Genomic DNA, 27764 nt, shown 5'->3' with positions numbered 1-27764 from the left:
GGCTGCTCTACCACAGTGTGGATTCCCATTCACAAGTGCTGGGAGAAAGTGATCTGAGATCACTTACTCTATATCCTGCAATGCATAAATTGAGGATTGACCTTCACCACCTTTTCATATTAGCAGATATCTGAAGTTTCACTGGGACTCCTGATAGGCCAGAGCCTGTTTGGCTGTAGCAGCCTTGAGTGCCGTGTAAAGACACCTTGAGTGCCGTGCATGGCACTAGTGCCATAGGTTGCCTACCCCTGATGTAGAGCATATTTCATGACAACAAACAAAGCATAGCTACTTTCATGTCCACATAACACATGCATGCACACAGTATCCATACATTACATTCTATTTCAAATAGCTGAAAAGCGAAAGTGTTTTTATAACAAGAATCACTGCTATATATAAAACTATTCTACTTCATAACAAAAGCAGCCAATAATACCCCACACCTCCCTACCGATTAACAGGCTAGACTTGTTAATCTATCTAGTAAAAATAGAAGTCATACTTTTTTTTCCTTCTTTTTTTCCCCATGAGTGAGACTGTCTTGGCTGCTGACAGAAGTGTTTCCCTAGCAGACTGGTAGATTAGTTCACATCAAGCATGTCAAACATGCGGCCCACTAGGACCATTTTTGCGGACCGGCGAGCCGCGAATACATGCTGGTGTTATAGCAGAGTAGGCACCTGCTTTCCCCACATTGCTTTGTAAGGTTGCTATTCAGGACATGGGGGCATCAGTAAGCCTTTAGTAATCGGCACTCACACATAGAATAATCACTGTAGCGGTGCTTGTTCCACCTCCATGGCTGAGATCATTGAGATCTCAACCAATCCAATTCTTTCCCACAGAGTTGCTTCCTCACAAATAGTTGAGAAAAACTATTACAATCAGATGGTCTGATTGGCACAGCGAGTTGTTTTACCATGCACTAGCCTCCCGAGGCTTTTACATTGGAAAGCAATGGATAGCCTTAGATCACTAATCTCCGTTTTCGAGGCAGGACCAGTTGTGGAATCCAGTGCTGTGCAGGAGAAAAGGTAAGTAAAACTACTTTATTTTTTTTCCTCCTTGCAGGTGGGGGCAGGTCACCTACATGGCCACCTGGGAACTATAGCTTTATAAAACACATTTGTATTCATAACAATATAGCGTTTTACGTTTTCAAGAATATATGTGTGTGTAGTGGATGCAGTGAGTATTTGATTAGTGGACGCAATGAGAGTATTTGATTAGTGGATGTTTGTGTAGTGGCTGCAGGGTGTGTGTTTGTGTAGTGTGTGTATAGTGAATGCAGGGTGTGTGTTTGTGTAGTGTGTGTATAATGAATGCAGAGTGTGTGTGTGTAGTGTGTGTGTATAATGAATGCAGAGTGTGTTTGTGTAGTGTGCAGTGTGTGTGCAGTTTGTGTGTAGTGTGTGTATAGTGAATGAAGTGTGTTTGTGTAGTGGCTGCATGTATATAGTGAATGCAGTGTGTTTGTGTAGTGTGTGTATAGTGAATGCAGTGTGTTTGTGTAGTGTGTGTATAGTGAATGCAGTGTGTTTGTGTAGTGTGTGTATAGTGAATGCAGTGTGTTTGTGTAGTGTGTGTATAGTGAATGCAGTGTGTGTATAGTGAATGCAGTGTGTTTGTGTAGTGTGTGTATAGTGAATGCAGTGTGTTTGTGAAGTGTGTGTGTATAGTGAATGCAGTGTGTTTGTGTAGTGTGTGTATAGTGAATGCAGTGTGTTTGTGTAGTGTGTGTATAGTGAATGCAGTGTGTTTGTGTAGTGTGTGTATAGTGAATGCAGTGTGTTTGTGTAGTGTGTGTATAGTGAATGCAGTGTGTTTGTGTAGTGTGTGTATAGTGAATGCAGTGTGTTTGTGTAGTGTGTGTATAGTGAATGCAGTGTGTTTGTGTAGTGTGTGTATAGTGAATGCAGTGTGTTTGTGTAGTGTGTGTATAGTGAATGCAGTGTGTTTGTGTAGTGTGTGTATAGTGAATGCAGTGTGTTTGTGTAGTGTGTGTATAGTTAATGCAGTGTGTTTGTGTAGTGTGTGTATAGTGAATGCAGTGTGTTTGTGTAGTGTGTGTATAGTGAATGCAGTGTGTTTGTGTAGTGTGTGTATAGTGAATGCAGTGTGCTTGTGTAGTGTGTGTATAGTGAATGCAGTGTGCTTGTGTAGTGTGAGTATAGTGAATGCAGTGTGTTTGTGTAGTGTGTGTATAATAAATGCATGTGTAGTGTGTGTATAATAAATGCAGAGTGTGTGTGTGTATAGAATAAGTTTGTGCAATGAGTGTTTGTCTAGGTATGTTACGTTTGTAAAATGGGTGGGGGGCATTTTTTTTTTTTTTTTTTAAATATTAAATTTTTTACAATTTAGTTTTAGTCCCCCCTCCCTGCTTCTTACCTGGCCAGGCCCATTCCCTGGGGGCCCGCGGCGGTCCTGGGGGGCCCAGCACACTCTTACTTCCCTTACCAGCAGCTCCCCTGTCTAACTCTTGCGGCCTGCATGCCGCGCAAAGCATTGCCATGGTAATCCATGGCAATGCTCTGACAGCCGCAGGTCTCGCGAGATCTAGACGATAGCTGAAGGGAGCTGCTGGGAAGGTAAGTAACAGTGTGCTGGATCTCCCAGGACTGCTGCGGGCACCCCAGGACCCTAATGGCGGCCCTAGTCTGCATTATCTGCAATATCGGTATCTTTATTGGCCGATAGCGATGTTGCTGAAAATACAGAATATCGGCCAAACAGATAATCGGTCAATACCTTTTTAGCATATCTCATGAACATCTTCTGGGCAATAATTAATTATGTTTTTTCTATTCTTGTTTTCTGCTTTTTTTCCCCCTTTGGAATCCCTATTCATTTATTTAGGATTTATGAATCTAAATCTCCCAGTACTGATGATGTGTAACTTATTGTGATGTATTTATATTCATGTATATAACTGGAAGAGGTGAACATTTAAGAAAGAAATTACATTGCACGGGTCAGGTCAATTTATTGTAAGTTTTTTTTTCCTGTACAAATGCATCACCCCAGTTTAAATTCAAAGCACACATAAAACCGTTCCAGTGGGCTATACATCCATGAATTCAAAAATATAATTTCAAATTCAAATGTATTGAAGGTTTTATGCTCATCAGACTTTCTTAATTGAACCAACATCTGCAGTATATTTAGATTCTCAATGATTGGTTTAAAATCCCTCAAGTGGTTTCATGCTGCAACTTACATAAAAAAAGAAAAGCAATTTATATGGAGAACAAACTGCTGATCACTTTTCCCCCAGGAAGAAACAACTTGGATGGCTGTACCAGCTGCACTGTGTGCAACAACATTTCTAGGAAGCCATTGTGCTGCAAGCTATATCAATGGAGATGCTGAACAGGGATGTGTGTGTGCATAAATGGGATTGGAAGGGAGGGGAAAAATCAGCACATTAGAGACTGATTTAATAATCTCTATCCTAACCATTTTAGTATTCATCCAAACTCTTGTGAGGAAAAAGAATGGAAAGCTACAGAGGGAATACGATTAGTTAGATAAAGAAAGAAAAATAGAAATGTATACCAATGAAAATGCGACTGCATTAGGAAGATGTGCAAAAGTAAACATATACAGTATTATTAATATTAAAGATCCATTCCCCTAGTGACAGAGGGCTGAGTAGTGCAATAGAATGATGTGAGTGAGTTCTAATTAAGAGATAAGCATACAAATCACAATAGAATAGAAGTGAAATGAGAAATACTAATGTAAAAGTAAGGGTATACTATGATAGCATATAAACAGCATATAATACGTATGGAGCAGTCTGAGTATCGGGATATGGTAAACAGAGGCATTTTCCCCAAAGATTTCTTGATGGTAAATGAAAAACAAAAGGGTTACAATGAGGGTGAAAGGTCATACATGGGTTCTTCCACATAAATAACCAATTTCTCTCCCACACAGGGTCATTTTCAAGTCTTTCCTAATCCCACATAGTTTACAGCACAGAATTATAAACAACCCAAGGATCCATCCTGCACCTCCTAACTTGATACTAAGCAAATAGGAAAGGATGTGTTGTTTGGATCTACCATAACTAGTGAAATAAAATTTTAAATATCACAAGGCTATTTAAAATCCTCTCTCTTATACAAATATGGGTAGATTTGATTACACCATATGGCCATTTCATCCACCAATTCTTCAAGGTACCTCAATATTGTCCCAAAGTACTTTTTTAAATATGTGCTAACCAAGGACGTATTAGCCGCGAGGCAAACAAGGCATTTGCCATGAGTGGCATTTTCCAGGGGGCGGCAAAAAAAAAAAGCAGCCCCCAAATGCCCAGGGAAAATGTCTTGTTAGCCTTGCGGCTGACAAAGCCGGGCAGGCAGGCAGGCGGCGCTGGCGAGGGAGCACTTTCCCCTGAGCTCTCTGCTCAGCTCCCTCGTGCGCCGCAGAGTGGTGCCAGGAGCCAGAATACGAAGTCATATTCCGGCTCCCGGCATCACTCTGCGGCGCGCCAGGGAGCTGAGCTGAGAGATCAGGGGAAAGTGCTCCCTCGGCAGCGCCGACCGCCCAGCCGCCCCACTTGACCCCAGGGAGAGGGGGGTTAAATACAAAAATAAAAAAGTGCCTAGGGCAGCACAAAACCAGGATACACCACTGGTGCTAACATTGCAAACTGCTTCCACAGACTCCTCTCAAATTTAGACTTTAATGTGTTTACATCCAAAGGGCCAGGATGCTTAACCCTTTCCCAACATTAGGGTGCTATGCCATCCTAAAAAAAACACAATAGGACAGGCATTAAATGGGATAGCAACCAAAGAAGGTAGGAGTGAAGCAGAATTGGAGGAGAGGCAGACTCCAACTGAGACTTGACTTTTTGCAGTTCCGTGGTAAGCGTGGTGATTGGATTGTCTGTTGGTAAACAGGCATTAGCTAGCTGTATTATTTGTGCAGGAAATAGTGTTAAATCTTCCATTGGTATCATTTTTAACTGATAAGAAACTACATAGGTGAGAGCTCTGAAAAGTGCCTTTTTTTGAGTAGTTGAGGGAATGGAAGACTGGTGTGCTAAGGCTGGGTGTTACACTGTGACATAACTCCTATACTAAAACTGACAAATATCTCCTCTCCTCTGAAACAAATCAGCTAGGGTGGTTACAGCTGAGTTCTCAAGCATCAACCAAGGTTGTTAATGGGTAAAAACAGACATTTTATTCAACAACTCTAACATATTTATACAGGTATTCTCAACAGGTGGTCATCAAACCAAACAAAATAATCCCACGCAATCAAAGTGTAAGTTAATGAACTACAAGACACCAGCCTTACAACAGTGTCCCCAAGAGCTATCCATCCCCGGATAGATCTGGTTTAGAAGTGCAAATTGTCCAAAAAGCGTATAGTTCCAGACTGTTGGGTACCAAGTCCCAGTCTCAAATAATGCTTCTTGGAGTCCCGTAGAAGGGAGTTCCTATGAGTCCTTGGTGTCGCTGAACATAACACTGATAGCAGTTTGGGAAAATGAAATATCTAAGAAAAAATAGAGGAAAAGGGTAGAGGAAGGAAGGGAACAAGGGAAAGGAGAGCAGAGAAAGAGAATAAAAAAATAAATAAAAAGGAAACAAAATAGGAAAAAGGGAAAGGAAGAAAAAGGTGTGCAAAACGTTAAGTTCCCATATGTACTGGAAAGTCCTGGAACAGCACTGAGTGGCAAACATGTTGGTGGGTGCGAAATGTGTCCAGGGCGTCACTTTTTCTGGGTGGTTGTCTTAGGTGGTCTGTCCCCTGAAAAATAGCTGCAGGTAGCTCATTCACTAAGTATTTTATTTAATTTTACACACTTGATATGATTTTATACAAATTATATTGGAACTACTTTAGCATGCACGTGGACTGCTGTTACAGTGTGATGTGTATTTATTTCTATTACTTTTTTCAATAAATGTGCTACTTTTTCATAACTTTTTTTCCCATTTGTGGAGTGTTTGGATTTGCCCATGTGTGCGGACTGCTGTTTTTTTTTTTATTCTGGTTATACTGTAATAAAAACTCTTGCTTAGCCGTTGCTCTGGAGTCCAGTGGCAGTTCTTAAAAATGTTAGGGTCAATCTGTCACTGCACTTTCCCCCTAGCGAAATACGTCTCTTGGAGACAGCCTATATAAATATTTTTTCCTATTTATTATTTACTTCATCCCAGAAAACCCTGCGTTGGTTGGGGGGAATTAAGTCCCCAACTTTAAACATGAAAATGTTTATGGTCATAGTGGGTTATTGAGTCAATTTGTCAATGCAGCATCAAATATCTGACAGGAGTCAGGTGTGCGTGGATGTTTTGCTGAAGCATAAATCCTTCCCCATAATGGATACTTGGGAAATTAAGAGAAACCCTTAACATTATCAAAATGTCTCTATAGACCAAGACTTCTGTCCGACTTGGTGGTTTACCAATAATGCTATATCTCAATTTGTAACATATTATATCCCTGAAACTAAAAACAAAAGAAGTATCAAGTTATAGAGCTGAGTTTTGGAATTGGGAAAATCAAACTTTAAGAAGGAAAAAAATCTATCTTGAGTGTGTTAGAGATTTTAAAAACTGTTCCACAGAAAAAAAAAAAATAACTAAAGAAGAGCTGCGTACCTTTCCCCAATGTGGACATTGCTTTGCTAGTCCCATTTCAAGTGATTTGCAATTTGTTGGGGGAGCCCTATCTGTAGACTATTTAATGTACTCTTTGAACTTGGGTCAGTGGGCGATGTTCTTTGCGCCAGTCCACAGTAAATGCAGATAGGTATGGGAATGATTAGGGGTGATGTCGTCCAGATCCCCTATGGATTTAGCCAGTTGTGAGATCATAATGTAGGTCTCTTCACATATCTTGCATAAGCTTTATTTTGCCTGTCAGAGCTTCCGCTTCAAACAGGGCCACCACAGAGATCTGAGGACTGGTTGTCTGGTCAAGATAGCATAGATGCTGGAGAGTAATCTGCTGTTGCTGTCGGATTTTTACGGTTATCAAGGCCTGATATGAATTTAATTTCGACTGCATTTTGTTGGATTTAGTGACCGTCATTGTTAGCAATTTTCCAGCAAATTTAAAGTCTGCCAATATAGTTTTTTCAGCCGCTTTTAGCTCTGGTATAGGCAGAGCTCTTATCTGGTATATACGGCCATTGATTTTATTGTGATTTAAATTGACTTGACTTGCATAAAATCCACTGTGTATAGCATTGTGAAATATGTTGGTTCTTTATTGTTCTTATTCTAGAAGCAGCATTGGACTAGACGAGATCGTGGGTGACGTTTGCATGCTAGGATTTGGATGCTGCAGCGCAGAAGACTAGATGCTGGAAATGATGCAAGTTATCTTTATTTCACTTAATTCTTACATGGACAAGGGGGTTGGACAGTGATCACATTTCTAGAAAGGAGCATATAGTCTCAAACAACTGTAGGTTCCCCTTACCGATCTAGTCTTAAATATTCAATCTAAAACTAGAAGGTCTCGTTAATTTGGTGTATAGAACTGACAGTGCTAAAGAAGGTTGTTCCAAGTTGTCAAAGTGTAAGAAACTGCCTGGGGAAAAAAATAATTAATGTGAAGACGTGAGGTGCACTTCTCACACTTTGCATGTTAGAAATTATGGGTCGGTGTAAAAGAGCAGTTCAGAAAAACATACATGAGCCAGAGATAAACATGTAAACCATGCATATGGATGCAAGGAGTAAAGTGTCTGTTTGGCGACATTAAACTCTCCTTTACCTAGTCTGTGCAATACCAATAATATGCCACGATTACATGAACGTCTCTCCCATGCAGGATCAATAACAACCATTTTCTACTCAGACTTTATTTTACAGATTACATTTCTGCTCAACATTGCCAGTGAAACTTCAAAGACAGGATTCCCTCCTCCCACCAAGCTTTTAATTACTTCCAATGTAAGCAAGAACTGTCATTGAAAAACTGAATATTACATTATCAACTAGGTTCTATGCATGGCAAGGTGCATTACCGGGAAACATCAAAACTATCATGTTTCTTAAAAGCCACTCAAAGTTTGCTTAGAATATTTCCGGTAAAATTCTTAAACTAAGTAAAATTATTGTTTTCCATTTGGCATTTAGGATATTTGGGGGAAAGGTATAACAAGCAATGGATTGGATTATGTTACTAAGTATGTGCCTAAAATTCAAGAAAACAACAAATAAACAATATTTAATTCACTAAAGAAAGAAACGAAGAGAACAGAAAGATCCGTATGTGTGTGGTGGCTCTTGATGCACCGACTCCAGCTTCTGTCCACTCCTTGTGAAAGTCCCCAGCACTTTTGAATGGCCTTTTCCTGACAATCCTCTCCAGGCTGCGGTCATCCCTGCTGCTTGTGCATTTTTTTCTTCCACAATTTTCCCTTCCACATACATTTCTATTACTGTGCTTTGATACAGCACTTTGGGAACATCCAACTTCCTTCCCAATTACCTTTTGAGGCTTTCCCTCCTTATGGAGGGTGTCAATACTGGTTTTCTGCACAACTGTCAGGTCAGCAGTCTTCCGCATGATTGTGATTACTACAGAACCAGACTGAGAGACCATTTAAAGGCATATAGTCTCAAACATGCTTTGCATGTAATGCGCCTATCTAATATATTTGTTTCCATTACTGAAATAAACTTTTGCTTGATATTCTAATTTTTCGAGTATCGTGTGTGTGTGTGTATATATATATATATATATATATATATATATATATATACACACACACACACACACACAACATACAAAATACACAATACACAATCCAGCGCACTCGCTTATTCACCAAGCAATGATTTCAAATCTCACAGATAATAGTTTTATTTAAAAACACCTCACCTAGGCAAAAAATGGGGTCTTAGTTACATTATAAGATCCAGCGGTGTACATACCGCAGTCGCAGCTGCGACCGGGCCAGCCACTCCAGGGGGCCCAGCCTCCCTGCGGACCCCTGTGACCGGGTATCCACCGCCATCATCTTCTGCGGCCAAGAGGTCCATCGGGTGGCCCATGCTGTCAGGGCGACCCGATGGATGTGGATTGTCAGGGGGCCCTGTCAGCGCTGGGTGCTTTAACAGCACGACCGGGCCCCCTGTGATGACATCACAAGCTGGGAGGAAGTGACGGCACGTCACTCCTCCCAGCTAACAATGAGAGCCGCGCGGGAGGAAGCAGTAGGAGTCAGAGTGGGAACTCTGACTCCCATCCACCTGAGCCACCACTGGACCCCAGGGAATGTCACCCTCCTGCACCTAAAAGGTAGGAAGCAGGAGGGTGACTTAAACATTTAGCCTTGACCTGCAGAGAGTCCCAGTAGGAAGCAGTTCCCAAGTAAGTGGATTGATCTCATAAGGGCAAGCATTAGGCTGCTAGAGAAGGACCTGCCAAGAATTGGGTACATTAACGTTGTGGCAGGCTTATGCAATATATGATCATATAATGTAACTAAACCCCCATTATTTTTTTGCCTAGGTGAGGTGTTTTTAACCCCTTAAGGACCAAGCTTCTGGAATAAAAGGGAATCATGACGTGTCACACACGTCATGTGTCCTTAAGGGGTTAAATACAACTATTATAATTTGTGAGATTTTAAATCATTGCTTAGTGAATAAGCGAGTGCGCTGGATTGTGTATTTTGTATGTTGTATATATTGGCCCCAGCAGCACCCTATAATGTATGCATGTTTAGGTGAGTGCAGCCCTCAAATAAATTCATAGTTGCCAACATTTAAAAAAAAAATTCAAGGGACACTTTGCAGCACAGCTATCAATTACTACCTTGAACATATACCACACCCACTGCCGCAAAGCTCCACCCACTATGCCCAACCAACATAATTAATCTCCATTTACTTATAGTGCAGATTACAAGGTCTACTCAATAAAAAGATAATTACAGGGAATTGAGATGGTAATTTTAAACTTAAGGCCAAAGTAGCAGAATTGGAAAAATGTTCCCATTCAGCTGCACTATTTCCTAAAGTTTGAAATTCCCATCTCAATTCCCTGCAATTCTCTCTTTACTGAGTAGACCTTTATAACACCAAGTTCCCACCAACAGTACCATCATCCTTGGTATGCGCTAGATACATTCGCAGCACAGCATCTATATCAGGCAGGTACATTTTATCACTTATCACTTTTAGGTGAGATGGGTATCAGTGGTGACACTGTCAGTACAAGTATAGGAAGAGCTTGTGCAGATGCTATAGTCAGAGAGCTGTTTCTATACCAAAGAACGTACATTAGTGCACAAAAATAATTATATTGGGGAGTGAATATAGTAAAAATAAAGCTGAAAATAGGAAATGAATGATATAGAATGAGAATTTACAGAATGGAATTAATGAGAGAAATGGGAGCAAAAGAGAAACATATGCACATATTCCATTAGTCCCTTTTCATGCCACAAATTCAACATGTTGAATGTCCCCACTCCACTGCTTCTGATTATTCGAGTTCCAGGAGTCTGGGGTATTATACAGAGAGCAGCACTATACAGGGAGCACTGACTATTTCAGGATATTATACACACACAGTAACCAAACAAGTGTTCCCTCTTGGAACCAAATTGTTTGGAGTGACACTTATGCATAGAGCTGAAACAGATTAAAGAAAAAAAAAGTCCCAATAATTTACGGTACCCTAGCATTGGTATGCGTAGGTATAGTCTAATTTTGAATTATTTTCACTACACTTTACTTGCACAACAATTTTTATTGGTACTTTTTTTTCTTTAATCTGTTTCAGCTCTATGCATAAGTGTCACTCGAAACAATTTGGTTCCCATAGGGAACATTTGTTTTGTTACTCTATACAGAGGATGAGGTCCTTTAATTTGGAGGACATATTCAGGACGACCTTACCCTATTTATAATTTATTATACACACACAGACCTGTAGTATACAGAGAGCAGCGATATACAGAGAGCACTGACTGTCCCAGGTTATTATACACACAGACCTGTACTGTACAGAGAGCACCGACTTTCCCAGGATATTATACACACACAGACCTGTATTATACAGAGTGCAGCACTATAGTATTATACAGACAGCTGAGCATATACACCATTTCTTAATCATTAGACTATAGTACCGGTCAACAGCAGCTCCCAGACGCGTGTAACAGGGCTGGGGAATGCAGGCTTAAGTGTGCGGCAGCTCACACAGGTGATTTGACGGTAAAGCGCACCAGCCCTATAAGTCAAATATATATTGACCTCTCGATGGAGTACAACACAAATAGATTTTTTGGATCTTAGGATCTACATCCAAGGAAATCGGTTGGGATACACGTTGTATTCCAAAGACATTGACAGGAATTCAATTCTCCATGCATCAAGTTTTCACCCTAGGAGATTGAAAGAATCCCTGCCTATTTCTAAATTTTGCAGGGTCCTTCGTAATAATTCTGACCCAAATAAAGCATCAGAACAGTTACAACAGATGCACCAGAAATTCCTGGAAAGAGGCTATAATTGTGCTACTTTGACAGAAGCTTTACAGCAGGCATATAAGTCGATTGAGGAACCAGTAGATCGCAAGGTGATAGGTGATCGGCTAATATTCCCTCAAGCATTTCATACTGAATCACATAATATTGCTGCCATCATTCGTGACAACTGGAAAACACTTGCAAAGGACATATCATTACCGGCTCCCTTCAGACAGATTCCAATCATGAGCTATAGAAGGGGTAAGAATAAGAATCATTTTGTTCATGTGGATCAATTTACCAAAAATCAAAGATTCATCTGCAACCGTCAACACTGGTTGCTTTAGATGTCTTAGATGTATTGCTTGTAATTCCATGTCGCCTGGGAAAGAGTTCGTACATCCGAGATCTGGCAAGAAGTTTAAAATACGACATAGGATCACTTGCACCACTACCTATGTTGTGTACCAGATTGTATGCCCATGTGAACTCGTGTATGTGGGCAAAACGTCTAATGATCTCCGTGAGAGAATGAGGGGACACCGTTCAACTATACGGACAGCGTTGGCAAACAAATGTGCAAGTACTCCAGTGGCACGTATTTTTTTTAGAAATGGGACACTCTTTGCCCTCATTGAGATTTATGGGGATAGATCATGTCCCAGAACTGTATAGGGGTGGCAACCGTGAGATGCGATTGCTACAAAAGGAGGCATTTTGGATTTTTACATTGGACACTATGTCTCCCAATGGACTAAATCAGGGATAGGCAACCTTCGGCTCTCCAGATGTTGTGGACTACATCCCCCATAATGCTCTTACACACATAATGCTGGCAAAGCAACATGGGAGGTGTAGTCCAAACATCTGGAGAGCCGAAGGTTCCCCACCCCTGGACTAAATGAAATGAATTCACTTCAATGCTTTCCACCAAGAAGATAGTCTGTGATATGTGTTCCACATGTTTAGTGATATTTAGTTGATCTACCCGTTTTCTAGGATCTGTTATATTAATGAGTATTGGCATTATGCCGACTAGATTATGGATAGTGGATTTGTTAATATTATTTGGCTTGTTATGAATGAGCTATATGATTAAGTTAAGATCCAAATCCAGTTCCATAATCGACTAGTAATGTCTGAGATGAGCGTAAAATATATATAGGACCACTGTTACTTTAAAAATGGCGCCAAAAGTAGCATCAATTAGCATAAGCCAATCAAAGTTAGGCATAATACATATTAGAAATAAAACTTATAATGATAATAAAAATAGGGATAAAAATAGATGAAATAAAAGTCTGGCATGCTTAGAGTTTCATTTCTAATATGTATTATGCCTAACTTTGATTGGCTTATGCTAATTGATGCTACTTTTGGCGCCATTTTTAAAGTAACAGTGCTCCTATATATATTTTATTCTTGCCAGGTTTTAATGTTATTCTATTTTGATAAAACCCCAGTGGTGAAACGCGTTAATGGATTTTATTGTGTATTTTAAATAATAAATTAAGTTTGGCTATACTTTTGTGACATTCATATGATTTTTTATTATAACAATTTTTTATCTCCTTTCCTGGCATTTTATATATCCTGAGGTGGGGATTATACCACCCACGCTATATCTCAAGTGCAGTGTGATCTGCACTTTAATTTGTGAGTATATTTATTTTTCTTTTTTATTTTATACCACATTTTATCATCAGAGAGCACTATCTGTTGTTCCTATTTGTCCCTTCTCCTGAGAATTGGACAGCACCAGACCCAAAGTGGACAAGAATTTGTTATATCCTACAAGCAGGGATTATACTGCTGAACACCTGTTACCCTTGAGCTGGTTATAGCTCATGCAAATGTGAGTGTATTACATCTTATTATTTTTCTGCCACGTATCCTATACACTTTGCACGATTGGTCCTTTTCCCTTTGTGTTTTCCATATCACGGGAGGATTTGAAGTATCAAAGAAAGAGATAACACCCTACCAGTGGAACGTGTGAAACAGACATTTTATTATTTATTTTTCATTATATTTTATTATATTGGGACTAATTTTATTGTATTTTTATTTGGTTTGATATTAAACACCATATAACCTGCATGACAGACCATGTAGTATATAAAATCACATGCCCGTGCGACTACACTACGTTGATAAAACCGAGTTAACCTTGAGAGATCGCATAAGAGGGCACCGATCAGCTATCAACACAGCGTACAGTGATGGATCCACAGAGAAACCAGTAGCAAAACATTTTTTGCAGATGGAAAATTTACTGACCACGTTAAAGTTCATTGGCATTGACACAATACCACCACTGTCTAGAGGAGGCGATAGAGCTTGTTTTGGGATAAAGACTCAACACTATATCTCCACATGGTCTCAATGAGTACATCTCCTTTTTACAATTTTTGCCTGCACGTTAACTATGAAGATAGTTATTAATTGTTAATTATTTTTTCAGCTATTTAATGTATTACATTATTATTTTTATATAGCGCCAACAATTCCGCAGCGCTTTACAGTGGGTGGACGAATAGACATGTAGTTGTAACCAGACAAGTTGGACACACAGGAACAGAGGGGTTGAGGGCCCTGCTCAATGAGCTTACATGCTAGAGGGAGTGGGGTAAAGTAACACAAAAGGTAAGGATAGTATTAGACTAATGACAGTTGGAAGAGAGTAATCAGTCGGGAGCTATTAACAGTTTAATTGATACGCTTTTATGAGGAGGTGGATTTTTAATGATTTTTTGAAGAAGTGGAGAATGGGTGAGCATTTAACAGAGGAGGAAAGTGAGTTCCACAGGAATGGTGCAGCCCTCGAGAAGTCTTGAAGGCGAGCATCAAAGGTGGGAGTACAGACAGAAGATAAGTCTTCAGCAGAACGTAAGGGCCTAGACGGGACATACTTGTGTATTAGTGAGGATAGATGGGTGGGAGCAGCATTATGAAGAGATTTGAAAGCAAGAACCAGAATTTTAACTTGAGCCCTATATCTTACAGGAAGCCAATGTAGGGACTGACAAAAAGGTGAGGCTTGGGAGGTGCGGGCGGGCAGGAAGCTGGGCCTCGCCGCCGCATTCATTATGAACTGTAACGGCGCAAGTTGGGAGCACGTAAGACCACTGAGAAGTGGATTACAGTAGTCCAGGCGAGAAAGGACAATGAAATGGACCAGCACCTTAGTCGCATCTAGTGTTAAGTAGGGTCAGATGCGTGCAATGTTTTTGAGATGAAAATGACAGGATTTGGAGATAGACTAAACATGAGGCGTGAAGGAGAGGTCGGAGTCAAAGAGAACACCTAGGCAGCGAGCCTGCATGGTGGAGCAGATGGTAGCACCGTTGACTTCGAGGGAGACAGACACAGGAGTAGCAACACTTGAGGGAGGAAAGACTAGAATTTCAGTTTTGGTCAAGTTGAGTTTAAGGAAGTGGGCAGCTATTCAGTAAGAAATAGAGAGGCAGTTAACAACACTAGTCAAGAGGCCAGGTATATTTGTGTGTCATCTGCATAGAAATGATACTGGAAGCCAAAGGAGCTAATGAGATTACCAAGGGAGGCAGTATAGATATAGAATAGTAAGTGACCAAGGACTGAACCTTGGGGGACACCAACAGAGAGGAGTTGGGAGAAAAATCAGAGCCAGAGAAAGAAACACTGAAAGAGTGCTGGGAGAGGTAGGAGGAGCACCAGGAGAGAGCAATATCTTGTAGACCAATATTGCGGAGGATGAGAAGAATCTGTTAATTATCAAAAGTGTCAAAAGCCGCAGACAGGCCAAGGAGAATTAGGATAGAGTAGTGACCATGAGATTTTGCAACGAGTAGATCATTGGATACTTTGGTCAGTGCCGTTTCCACAGAGTGCTTAGCGCGGAAACCAGACTGAAGAGGGTCTAGCAGAGAGTTAGACTTAAAGGGACACTCCAGGTGAGTAGAATCATTACCTTAAGGCTTTTTGCTGTAAACACTGTATTTTCAGAGAAAATGCAGTGTTTACATTACATCCTAGTGATAACTTCACTGGCCACTCCTCAGCTAGCTGTTAGAGATCCTTCCTGGGTCATGACTGCCTAAAATGCATCCAAACATTCTGTATCTCCTACCTCTGCATGCAGACACTGAACTTTCCTCATAGAGATTCATTGATTCAATTCATCTCTATGAGCAGATGCTTATTGGCCAGGGCTGTGTTTGAATCATGCTGGCTCTGCCCCTGATCTGCCTCTTTGTCAGTCTCAGCCAATCCTATGGAGAAGCACTGTGATTGGATCAGGCTACCACTTCTGATGATGTCAGCAGACTGCTTGTTATTCTAAGTCAAACAGCATGTAGAGTTACAGCTTCAGGCTTGAATACAGTAAGATTTTGCTATATTTATGGAGGCATGAGGGGCCCAGGGTGACTAGATGGTGGTTTTAACACAATAGGGTCAGGAATACCTCTTTGTGTTACTGGCCCTATAGTGATCCTTTAATAAGAAATATATTGGGTAGATAAATATACTAAATCACATTTGAAGATAGAGACATTTAATTCTACATTTTATTATCCAGTCCCTCTAAGATATTCTCTTCCCTTTAAATAAGTCTAGCCTCCCCATCTATAGCAGCCTTTTGTCCATTTTTATAATGGAATAAAGGCAACTTCACTTTATTCCATGGATTATTCCTATTTTTAGGTATGTCTCTCTCACTTTCCACATATACACCCATCCAGAACTATTTTACAACAATTGTGTTGTTGATGGGTCCCATATACGGGTGCACTGTTTCGGGACGTATTTGGCAGATACTCACTTCCGGCATGCACTTGGGTTGCAGTTTTATCTTTCGTGGCGACGGGATACACACAGATGGAGTAAGTAAATTAATTAAGTAGTCACATGCATTTGGTATATAAGTGATATTGCAATGATTGTAATTTGTCTTGAGAAAGGACCACGAGTGGCTCTGGAATGTTGACGCTTAACAATTAAAAACCTGTAAGTCCTGTAAGTGCCTATTCCTTTCCAATATTTGAAGAGTGTATTCTAGTGCCACTGTGGATCACCGAGGCTATATTATCTAAAGATTTTAGTGGTTCTCAGAACCAAAAAAAGTGAGTGCCTTCAAACTTCTATTCTATATAACATAATATATTACTACAGACAAACTCACTTGTATAAACACACAAGCTCAGTGACACACACAAGCTCACTACAGGCAATCTCACTGACACACAAAAGCTCACTAAATACACGCTCACTGACACTAGCTCGCTAGAGACACGCTCACTGACACTAGCTCGCTAGAGACACGCTCACTGACACTAGCTCGCTAGAGACACGCTCACTGACACTAGCTCGCTAGAGACACGCTCACTGACACTAGCTCGCTAGAGACACGCTCACTGACACTAGCTCGCTACAGACACGCTCACTGACACTAGCTCGCTACAGACACGCTCACTGACACTAGCTCGCTACAGACACGCTCACTGACACTAGCTCGCTACAGACACGCTCACTGACACTAGCTCGCTACAGACACGCTCACTGACACTAGCTCGCTACAGACACGCTCACTGACACTAGCTCGCTACAGACACGCTCACTGACACACACACACAAGCTCAGACACACAAAAGATCACTAAATACAAGCTCACTGACACACACAAGCAGTGTAATTTTAACAGTGTTATGGGCCCCCTGGCAAAGCAGTGCACTGGGGACCTTCCTACACAACAACACACAGGATAGAAATTTGAATTATCGATAAAATTAAGCTCATGTTTATTGGTACCTCCAACAAATGCAATACATAAATACAATACATACACACAGACTGCAGAAAAAATTACACAAACTGAGTACACATAGACAGACTGCCGAGTACACTCAAACTGCTGAATGCACACAGGCTGCTGAATACACATACACACAGAGTGCATACACACACACTGCTGAATACACACACACACACAGACACAGACACACAGACTGCTGAACACACCCAGGCTACTTTATACACACACAGACCTGGGAATACACACACACTGCTGAATACACACAGACTGCAGTGAGTGGTGCAGTGTATGTGGGTTTTTTTTAGGGGTGCTGTGTGTGAGACGGTTGCAGTGTGTGTGAGAGGAGTGCTGTTTGTGCACTGGGTGCTTTGTGTCAGGGGTGCTGTGCTCTGGTGGTGGTGAGTTGTCACAAGCTTACTACAGACAAGCTAACTGACACACAAAAGCTCAATACAAACAAGCTTTCTCACTAGCAGGCACATACACATACATAGGGCTGAATATATCAACCTGGCACTGGAGGCTGTTGCTGAGAGGTCAGGTAGCCATTTTCTGCAGCAAATGTCTCTGCTTAACGGTGGGGGCGGGGCTTGATTGTGGGAGGCACAGCTTGCAGGCAAGTGTGGAGCTTACTACATGGGGGCAGAGTCTGCAGAGCAGGAGCATATGTGCCGGGGAAGCTGCTGGGAATTTGGAAGGGAGTCTGTCAGTGCTCCCTCTGGCCCCAGCATCTCTCTATATCCCCCAGCATCTCCGTCCTGGATTCCATTGGACTGTAACAGTACGAGGGAAAATAATAAAAGCACATGGCCCAGCAAGTTGCCGGGAGAGTGAATTTTCCAGGACAGACTCCAGCTTGCCGGGACTGTCCCGGTAAAAGCAGGACAGTTGGCTATATATATATATATATATATATATATATATATATACACAAACACACACATATATATATACATATTAGTCTTGAAGTCTTTTTAATTCTGATGTTATAACCTTTCATTGCATTCTAACAACAAAAAGTGCTAAAAACCTATATGTTTCTGTAAGTTTAAATTACGTTTTTAATCCCCATTAAAATTTGCATCTGACAGTCATTCTGCTAGCAACAGACTATTACAGATAATGATCAAATATAGCTTAACAGCAATTGTATGTAATTTTTTTTTTCCCTAATGCAACCAGTTCTACCTACATACATTTTACTTTATATTACAATGGTACAACCATTTATTCACTTCAAATGGGAAGTTAGAAATCTGTAAACAAGTAAAAAGTTAAATTGCTATGCTTAGTCACACTTCATCTAAAAACATTTAGACAGAATATACTTACTGCTTTTGAAGCTGTGCTAATATACTGCATGACCATTTCTTTCTTAGTAGCAAAGTCTTTTTCTCTCAAAGGTGCTTTACGGTCTTCATTTAAATTCATATCCTCCTGAAGAAAAATAATATAGAGAGAAATTATTAAATCTGAATAAACTGCCATGCATTATGAAATCAGAATTTCAGTTTCAGGCAGTTATAAAACGACTAGTAATCTTCCAAAGAAATGCATTCAATTCTAAATATCCTTATTTGCATCTATCTGTACTTCCCATTTCCCAGTACACGCAAATAATATTTAAATTTCCTAAATGTGGGGATGGTTATATTAAAAAAAAAAAAAAAAAAAGGCAAATCGAAGACTGTTTATGTGCACAATCTAAAGCATAACAAACAGAACAAATACTTAATTCAGGTGCATATGTTTTGCAATACTTACTCTCAAAAACTTTAGATAATTTATTTAAATAGGATAGGATAACGTATTTTCCCCCCTTCATTTCAGAATGTTTAAATTGAAGCTGCTCCCATGTTAAGTAGTAAATCATTCCTTGACTAAGACAATGATGGAGAATGTGGATCCCCAAATATTTGTGAACGTCATTTCTCACAATAAACCAGTAGCCGAGCATCATGGTGAGTATAGTTCATATACAAAATGCCCAGAGATAGAAAAAAATTATTTTAAATGCCACTCACGTGAAAAATGCTTTCCTACTGACACTTTGAATGCGCGCGCGGATGCCGACGTCGGCGGGGGAGGAGAGGTAAGGGAGCTCAGCGGGGGAAAAGGGTGAGTAGCTGAAGGGGTTTTAACCCCTTCAGCACCGCGGGAAGGGGACCCTGAGGGTGGGGGCACCCTCAGGGTACTATAGTGTCAGGAAAACCAAGTGGCTTTCCTGACACTATAGTGTCCCTTTAAACTTGCTAAAATTCCTGACATTTGGATGTCAAAACATTGTGCTATCCACCGCTTTAGCAATTAAAAGGCTGCATGCAGCAGTTTTGTTTTTATTTAAGCTTTCCTTTGGCTGTACGTCCATTTGTTGCTGGCATAGCCTTTTCAAAATACAAGCTTTTTATTTATTTTATTAGCTGTTGTGTGTAATTTATATCCCTGCCAAAAGTCTATAGTCCGGTGGCTGATGTGCTCCGAAATTTATCACTGTCAGCATAAAATTTTCTTATGCATTAACTTCGGGTGTACTTCGACATATCACTTACAAGTCTGCTAAAGTGAGCCTGAATGCACAAGTAACAAGTTGAAATATAACTCACAAAGTTCACAGGTTATGGTTTTCCCCACACTCTTTTCTTTCAGATGGTCAATTTAAAATAAAAAAAACATAATGGGAAAACAATATCAAGTATAATAAAAAATACTGAGCAACATTTAAAGACCCAATAATACCACTGTTAAGCATTTCTCATTCCTGTAGTTAGTTATTTTAGAGGTCATCTTGGTCTTAACATATTTAATCCTGCATCAATATGAAGATTAAGATCAGTAAATAGTTACGCATTACGCTCCTAAAGACAATTGGCATCTTCACTGAGATGAACCCTTTTTCCATATTTTGTCAATCAACCTTGACGATATTAGTAAAATCCTGATGACAAAATGGCAAAAAAAAAAAAAAAATACATTAAAGATGTTCATGTCTTTTTATTCCCTTTAATTTCTATATTAAAGTTCACTTATTCACTTATAAAATGCTTCCCAAGAGCATCATGTGCTTTAATACATGACATGGATTTACTGGCATGTTAATATGGCTGAAACTCTCAAATTCAGTTTACCCAACTGCACTGGAATAAGAGGTGGTAATGGACATTCAGTTGCTACTGCATTCACAGAGGAATAACAATGGCAAAAGGCAAAGACAGTGAACATAAACCAGAATCTATACAATATGAACAGACTTGGGCTCACCAGTATAACAGATGTCATGTCCATGTCAATCAAGTCTTTCCTAATATAAGGTTCTGCGTAGCACACCCACAACTATGTTTTGCCTGAAATGGCCCCACACTTTTTTGCCCAAGGCTGGTATTTAATATCCCCTTCTGGAGGAATAGGGACATCTCGCAAAGACAGGGCAGTAAAACAGTCCTAGGCAAGCATTACAATTATACCGCTGTACGCTATTCACACCAGAGCTGGCCATAGCTCTCCCAAATGTGAGTTCTCTACTTCTATTATCTACTGCACCTTGAATTTTAGACATACTGCACCATTGGTTGCCTCTACCTCTCTTCTGTTTTCATATACTGAACGGTCCATCAGACGCACCTACCTCTACCAAGAAACCATACCCTATCAAGTATTCCTGACTATCCACTGGTATCCTAGTGACATTTTTACTGGACTATCTTTCTCTACTTGGCGCAGCCCTATCTTATATTTTTTTTTTCTACCTGTAGTAAACAGACTTATGTTTTATATTCTAAACTGATCAATCAGCAACCATTCTATTTTTTTTTTTTTTTTTTATGATTACAGTTTTCTTTAACCAAGCAGAGTGTGGTGCGTGCTGCAGTTACTAAACCTGGATGTACATGTAACACCTTTACTAAGTACTAAAAAAAGTATCTATTTCTTTATACTGTTATGGTGTTCAGTAAAGTTTGTTCAAACTTTAAAGGTGATTTAAGCTATGTAACAGATGAAATAGATGGCATACTACTTATGCTGTCATTGGTGATATTTTTACTTTATAACATGTTAAAGTAATTTTCCATCTGCAAATAATGTATTCACCTTTTTATGGATAACCTTGGTTGTTGATGCATTTGCAGAGACTTTAATTCCGAGACCTTAATATGCCATATATAATTTCTTCACAGGTTTAGTTTCTTACCTACAATGTCTGACATTGTCTAGGGTGGAAGGATGTAATGTGTTTGATTTAAACCAGTAGTATCCATGTAAAAAATACAATTAGTGCAGCGAAAATCTGTGAATGGAGGAACGTACTGTAATGTTTCACAAGCTTGGCTCTTATTTCAGCCTTTTACCAGAGAGATTTTTTTTTAAATGTATTTATTGTTTAATAAATAATATTCAAAATAGATTTTAAACATGGGATGAACAGCTACCACATAGAGGGTCATTATGAGAACCAGTGCATTATGTTCACTGAATAGGCTATGGCCATCGCATTCTCTGGTCCCTTTCTCCCTGCACACATGTGATGGAATATATTTTGATTCCAATGTTCAGCATAATTAAATTAAGTTCTACATCTGATGTTCTTTATATGTAATGAGCTTTTTCTCTTTAAAATGCTGTATACGTGTCAGCATAAGTTGCATTCTCTGTATTCTAGCCCCCACCGCAGCACTAATTTTGAGAAACTGTACATTGTGTGACTGTTTGCTAGCTAATTTTGTCTCTGCGACCTTCTTATCATGAAATATGTAACCACATATTGTTTTGTAAACTAATTTTATATCTTATGAAATATGTAGCCACATTAACTAATTTTATCTTTTGACTTTCCTATCTTTAACTACATTGTTTTTAAACTTTATTTTCAAACTTTCAAGCTAAACTGCAACAATATTGTATATAAATACACCCTACTTGGAATAAACGAGCAGGAAGTAATTCTGGACTCACAACCATCTGTGTCGTGCGTTAATTGCTTCTCCAGGCGCCTGGTATAATTTGGATTCCCCTGAATATAAGTATTGGATCCTTTGTCCATGTCACACAGGAAGAAATTTATTTTCTCATTTGATTTCCAAACTGTGCATTCTGTGAATCAACTGCACTGTTATTAGCCTACTCAGCAGTTATATTTATTGGATGTGATGAGCATCGACAAAACTACATTTCACTATTGTTTCTGTCATTTGTAGGCTGGTGTGGTAGGTAACATAAAGGGACACTATAGCTACCAGAACTACAGCTAATTGTAGTTGTTCTGGTGTATATTGCCTGTCCCTGCAGACTTTTTGCTGTACGTATGCGAAAACCCATAAAACCTGTACATTGGGGGCACTATTGTACTCGGGAGATGTTGCTGAACACATGTTAGGGTGTTTTTTGTCAGTAACACATAAGAACTGAGAATCCATGCCTAAACTACAATGAGAGAAAACCAACAAAAAAAAACGACTGCCCAAAAGGTTGACAAAGACTGGTGGTAGAATTAGCGCATGGAAAGTGTTAAAATACCACCATTTGAAATACCCTAGGGCATCTTTTTTTCAATAATATATGGTTTTATGGGGGTAAATTACATTGGACGGCTTAAAAAATGGACATGGGTGCATGATGACTAACTGTGAAATTTCCAAGTTGGAACCAAATAAGGTATTTTAGCCCCCAGAGAACCCAACACACCTATTCATGGGGGATATCACTGTACTCAGGAGATGTTGCTGAACACATATTGGGGTGTTCTTTGGCAGTTACCCTTAAAGTTCTCAGTATATGAATTCTTAAATTGCTATGTGTGTCAAAAAAAATCTTTTTTTTTTTTTTTACATTTGGCATAGATTGGTGGTAAAATGGTTGCATGAAAAGAGCATGAAGAGAGTCAAAACAGCCCAAGCTTAATACCTTAGGTTGCCTTCTTAAAAATAATAATATATACATGTTAAGGGTTATTCAGGGTTCCTGACAGATAGTGTTACAATGTAACTTGCATTCATTTTGAAAAAAAAAAATGGTTTGGAAATAGCAAAGTGCTACACTTATAGCCCTATAACTTTCCACAAAAAAAAGCTAGGAACATGTTAACATTGGGTATTTCTAGACTCAGGACAAAATTTAGAAACTATTTAGAACAGGTGTTTTTTTGACGGTTGTAGATGCATATCAGATTTTGGGGGGTGGGGGGCAAAGTTCAAAAGTATGTTTTTTTTTTTAAATTATCAATTATATTTTATTTATTTTTTAATAGAAAATTATACGATATGATGAAAATAATGGTATCTTTAGAAAGACCATTTAATGGCGAGAAAAATGGTATATAATATGTGTGGGTACAGTAAATGAATAAGAGGGAAATTACAGCAAAACACAAAAAACGCAGAAATGTAACAAGAGCCACTAGTGATGTCCCGAACTGTTCACCAGGAACCGTTCGCCGGCGAACATAGCTTGTTCGTGGCGAACATAGCTTGTTCGTGGCGAACATAGCTTGTTCGTGGCGAACATAGCTTGTTCGTGGCGAACATAGCTTGTTCGTGGCGAACATAGCTTGTTCGTGGCGAACATAGCTTGTTCGTGGCGAACATAGCTTGTTCGTGGCGAACATAGCTTGTTCGTGGCGAACATAGCTTGTTCGTGGCGAACATAGCTTGTTCGTGGCGAACGCGGCGGGCGAACATATGCGATGGTCGGTCCGCCCCCTATTCGTCATGGTGGTGGGAGGGTCTGGGAGGGAGGGTCTGCTGCTGATTGGCTGGAATGTGTCTGCTGACTGAGGTACAGGGTCAAAGTTTACTCAATGATGACTAATAGGGGGCGGACCGACCATCGCATATGTTCGCCCGCCGCGTTCGCCAGCGACCGGTTCCCGGCGAACAGCTCGGGACATCACTACTGGTCACTAAGGGGTTAAAGTTGTTACTGATTGAGAAAGTCACTTACATAATTTAAAAAAAAAATTATACTCAGACATATTTATTCATTATTAAAACAAAGAGGATTACTATTTCATCAGTGTATTTCAAATACAAATTCATATCAATATCAAATGCCAATAATATTATTAACAACTTGGAAGAATTAAGATCACTAGTCCTTACTGTGTAATTGAAGGAGTGCCTTGCAGATATTAGCATCAATAAAGTGATTCAGGCATATAACTTTTAATATATGGGGTAACAGCTTTTTGATCCAGGGAGCGATCTGTCATTCTAGGGTTGAGAAGAAATTCTATCCAAGTTTATTGCAAAACTGGAAAGTAAGCGCTTCGTACTTTTTGTTTTCCCCCTTCTTTTGGATCATCCGCAAAACTAAATATGAGAAATACTGAACTTGATGGACACGTGTCTTTTCAGCCTTTGTAACAATGTAAGCATGCCTCAATCCAAAGAAAGCATGGGAACCATTGCTGTATTGTACAGTAAAAACTTTTAACTATACAGGTTTAACTCATAAAAATATATACAATTTCTTAAAAAAACTAAAAAAATCACAAAACTTAAATGTGACAAAAGCAAACATTTACAAAATATTTTTTTATCTGTATCTACTGGCAATAAACATTAAAGAACATGAAATTTGAGGACATTGCAGATTTTAGAAAAGGTCAATGTGTACGTGAGCATTTTGTTTTCTTGTTTTGTCTTTTTTTCTCTTCTGTAGCAAAGCAGGAGACGGGGGATGTTTTTCAATATCAAAACAAGACATACTTATTTGACAGCTTTACTAAAATCAATACTTAATCCGAATGTATATCATACAACTAGAGAATTCATTAGACTGGCAATTTGTATACACATTGTGTACTGATCTGTTTGGAAAGTAACTTCAAACAAGGTTTATTTTTTTTTTTCAGAAAATAAATACAGAATATTTAGAATAATTAGGAATGAAGCTGATGTACAATAACAAAATAAACCAAATAAAAAATGTAAAAACTAAAACATTGCAGTCTGAAGAATAAGAAAACAAAAAGTATATATGACAGTGACATAATATTAAATTGACCTTCAAGAAAAAGAAAGGCATTAAAAAACGGTTTGAAAAATGTGATTGTGCAATCTGGTAATTCAAGTTCTCTAGGGCATAAAATGATTAGTCTTTTCAAATAAAACTAGCCTAGAGAAGATGGAAAACACAAAAAGAGAAAAATAAATAAATATAAAAACCATCAGAACAGAATTAATTTAATTTCTGCGGCTACCTCTACTCTCTCACGTTTCCCAATATATGTTTTGGGAGGAAAAAAAGCTTTACTTTGCATCAACAGGTCATCAATAATGACAAAACATATGATTTAAGGGCATCTGGCAAGCCAAACTCTATGCACACACATGTTCACATAAACAAACCATTTGAATGAAAGGGTTTAATGTAGTGGGTAAAGTGTCAGAAGTATCCAGAAGTCAAATTGTTTTGTGGTTTTCTTTTTTACAGAATTTTCGAATTGGAGTATTTAATGCACAATTTAGGAATGACACACAGAAGAAACAGACGAATGATGAGAAGAGACTGGTAATTTTTGACAAGCAGTGTCAGGATAAGCTGCACTTTTTTGGGGGGAAACAAAAGGTAATATCATGCAAAACAGATTTGACTAGAAGGTTGTTCTACGGTAGATTCCTTACACACCAATAGCCTTCCATACAAGAGAGAGATAGGCAAGACATGTTTGTAGGTAAACATGCTGAATTAACATATAGAATAGTTGGTATGCCACTGGGTACTAATCAAATAGTAGGGAGAAAAACAAAATATCTCTGGACTAGGAAAAGGATGGTGTTGATAAACAAGCAGATCTCCACCACCAATGCATCCCCACTAATGCCACAGGTAGGCAGTCAGACAGTCTATATTCAAGATTTCACCTCTTTCCAATAGACATATGTACAGCTAACTGAACGGTCTGTCTTCGACTCAGAGCGAGTCCGCCGTATTGGGTTTCTTCACTCCCCTGAACCCAGGCCTTACAGTGAGTCGTAGTAATGTGTCCAAGGACCCTCCCATGCAGGGTCACGGGCCAGGAGGAGCTCCGGTCCATGGAGGGCTCTCTGGGTATTTGGAAAACTGGTTTGAGACACCTCCAACTTGGCCCCCCGCCCAGAGCAAGACCAGTGATCCGTCACAGCATCCTCCGAATGGCGTTGCAGGCAAGGTACAGGAGAGGAGTTAGAGAGCTATATGTCTCCAAAGCTTCTGGCAGAGTTGACCAAATTGTTACTCAAACCGTTCTCTCCATCTGCTGAGAACCAAGCCTTCTTGTGATTGTGGATGTTGTGGTGCGGTGGCCTTCTTAGGAGTACTGCGTGGACACATATGGCAGAAGATTCCATGTATGGCACACACCTTGCCAGGGAGTCGACTGCCTCCCCCACTCAGACCAGGCTGCATTCTTTGACTGTGAATATTCTTGGTGTAGAACTGTTAAATGTACAAGAGTACCCACACAATACAGCGTAATATTCCTAAGTAGGGATTTCCATTTGCTCTCCTAAGCTAAACCCTGCAATGCTAGTCACTCTCTGCTAAACTTCCTTTTAATAAATAATGGAATGTTGTTGCTCAGTGCCCACAATAATAGCCTTCTATAAACACTACTTTTCACTGTTTATTAGAAACAAACTTAAACAGTTACAAATTACTTAGGAAGTCAGAAAAAAAGGAAAGGAGGAGGGGCAATGTAACTTTCAAATGTGATACAGATGAATGCCTCCAATAAGGTGAGACTTCAGGAAGGTGATCAATAAATACAATTCTATTATATTATCCCAGAAAATATGGGCTTTAAAGATCCAGTTTCATTACTTGTCATAAATCATGTTACTAACCATATGTAGTTGGCATTTAACTGTAAGAAATTATATAAAATCATTTGTCTCATAAAATATTCAAATGAATTACTGAGTGCATCAGTGAACCCTTTTTTTCTTTATATATATACACTGGTATATACATTACCTTGGGAGAATAAATGTGATCTACACAGACTAGCGAATTTTAACTACTTAAACAATTATCTTAGCAAAACCAGACAGAGTAAAATTTCAATAAACAGAAAACAGGGCTGCGTATAAATAGTTTACATTAAGTGGCATCTGAAAAAAATATAGCAAGGTTTGCAAATGAAGCAGATTTGTAATAAACTACTCCAAACGCCAGACTAGACAAGTTAGCAGCTCACATCCCTCATTGTCAACTTTCAGCCATAAGCTTATTTTCCCCTCTATAAATTACAGTATGTTTAAAATACTTGTCAATATGAATAATATTATTTTGCCTTAGTTTATTTAAACATGGCTAACAGAAATACTTCTATTTATATGCTAATTTATAAATAAAAATATCTGCAGAAGTGTCACACCATAAAGTCCACAAGGTAAGGTAAAACAAAAAATAAATATGCAATAATACACATTTTCTAAATAACTATTCACCTGGCAATTGAGAGCCTAAGTAATTACCTTTTTTTAATTTATCTCTTCAAGTCTAGCAGCACAAAGGTCTTTAAGTCAG

General features: G+C 39.3%; 1 protein-coding gene across 1 annotated transcript in view; it reads right to left on the bottom strand.

The window, feature by feature from the left end:
* DIAPH3 (diaphanous related formin 3) overlaps nt 1-27764 on the bottom strand; it is a 747362-nt gene that overhangs the window by 588173 nt on the left and 131425 nt on the right. The window contains exon 4 of the mRNA XM_063425945.1: nt 18597-18701. Coding sequence (XP_063282015.1) covers nt 18597-18701 — 105 coding nt within the window. The remainder of the gene's footprint in view (nt 1-18596; nt 18702-27764) is intronic.

This window comes from Pelobates fuscus, chromosome 1, assembly GCF_036172605.1.
Source record: "Pelobates fuscus isolate aPelFus1 chromosome 1, aPelFus1.pri, whole genome shotgun sequence".
Lineage (NCBI taxonomy): Eukaryota > Metazoa > Chordata > Amphibia > Anura > Pelobatidae > Pelobates > Pelobates fuscus.
The sequence above is the reverse complement of the archived record's forward strand: the minus strand, read 5'-3'. Positions and strand labels throughout refer to the sequence as shown.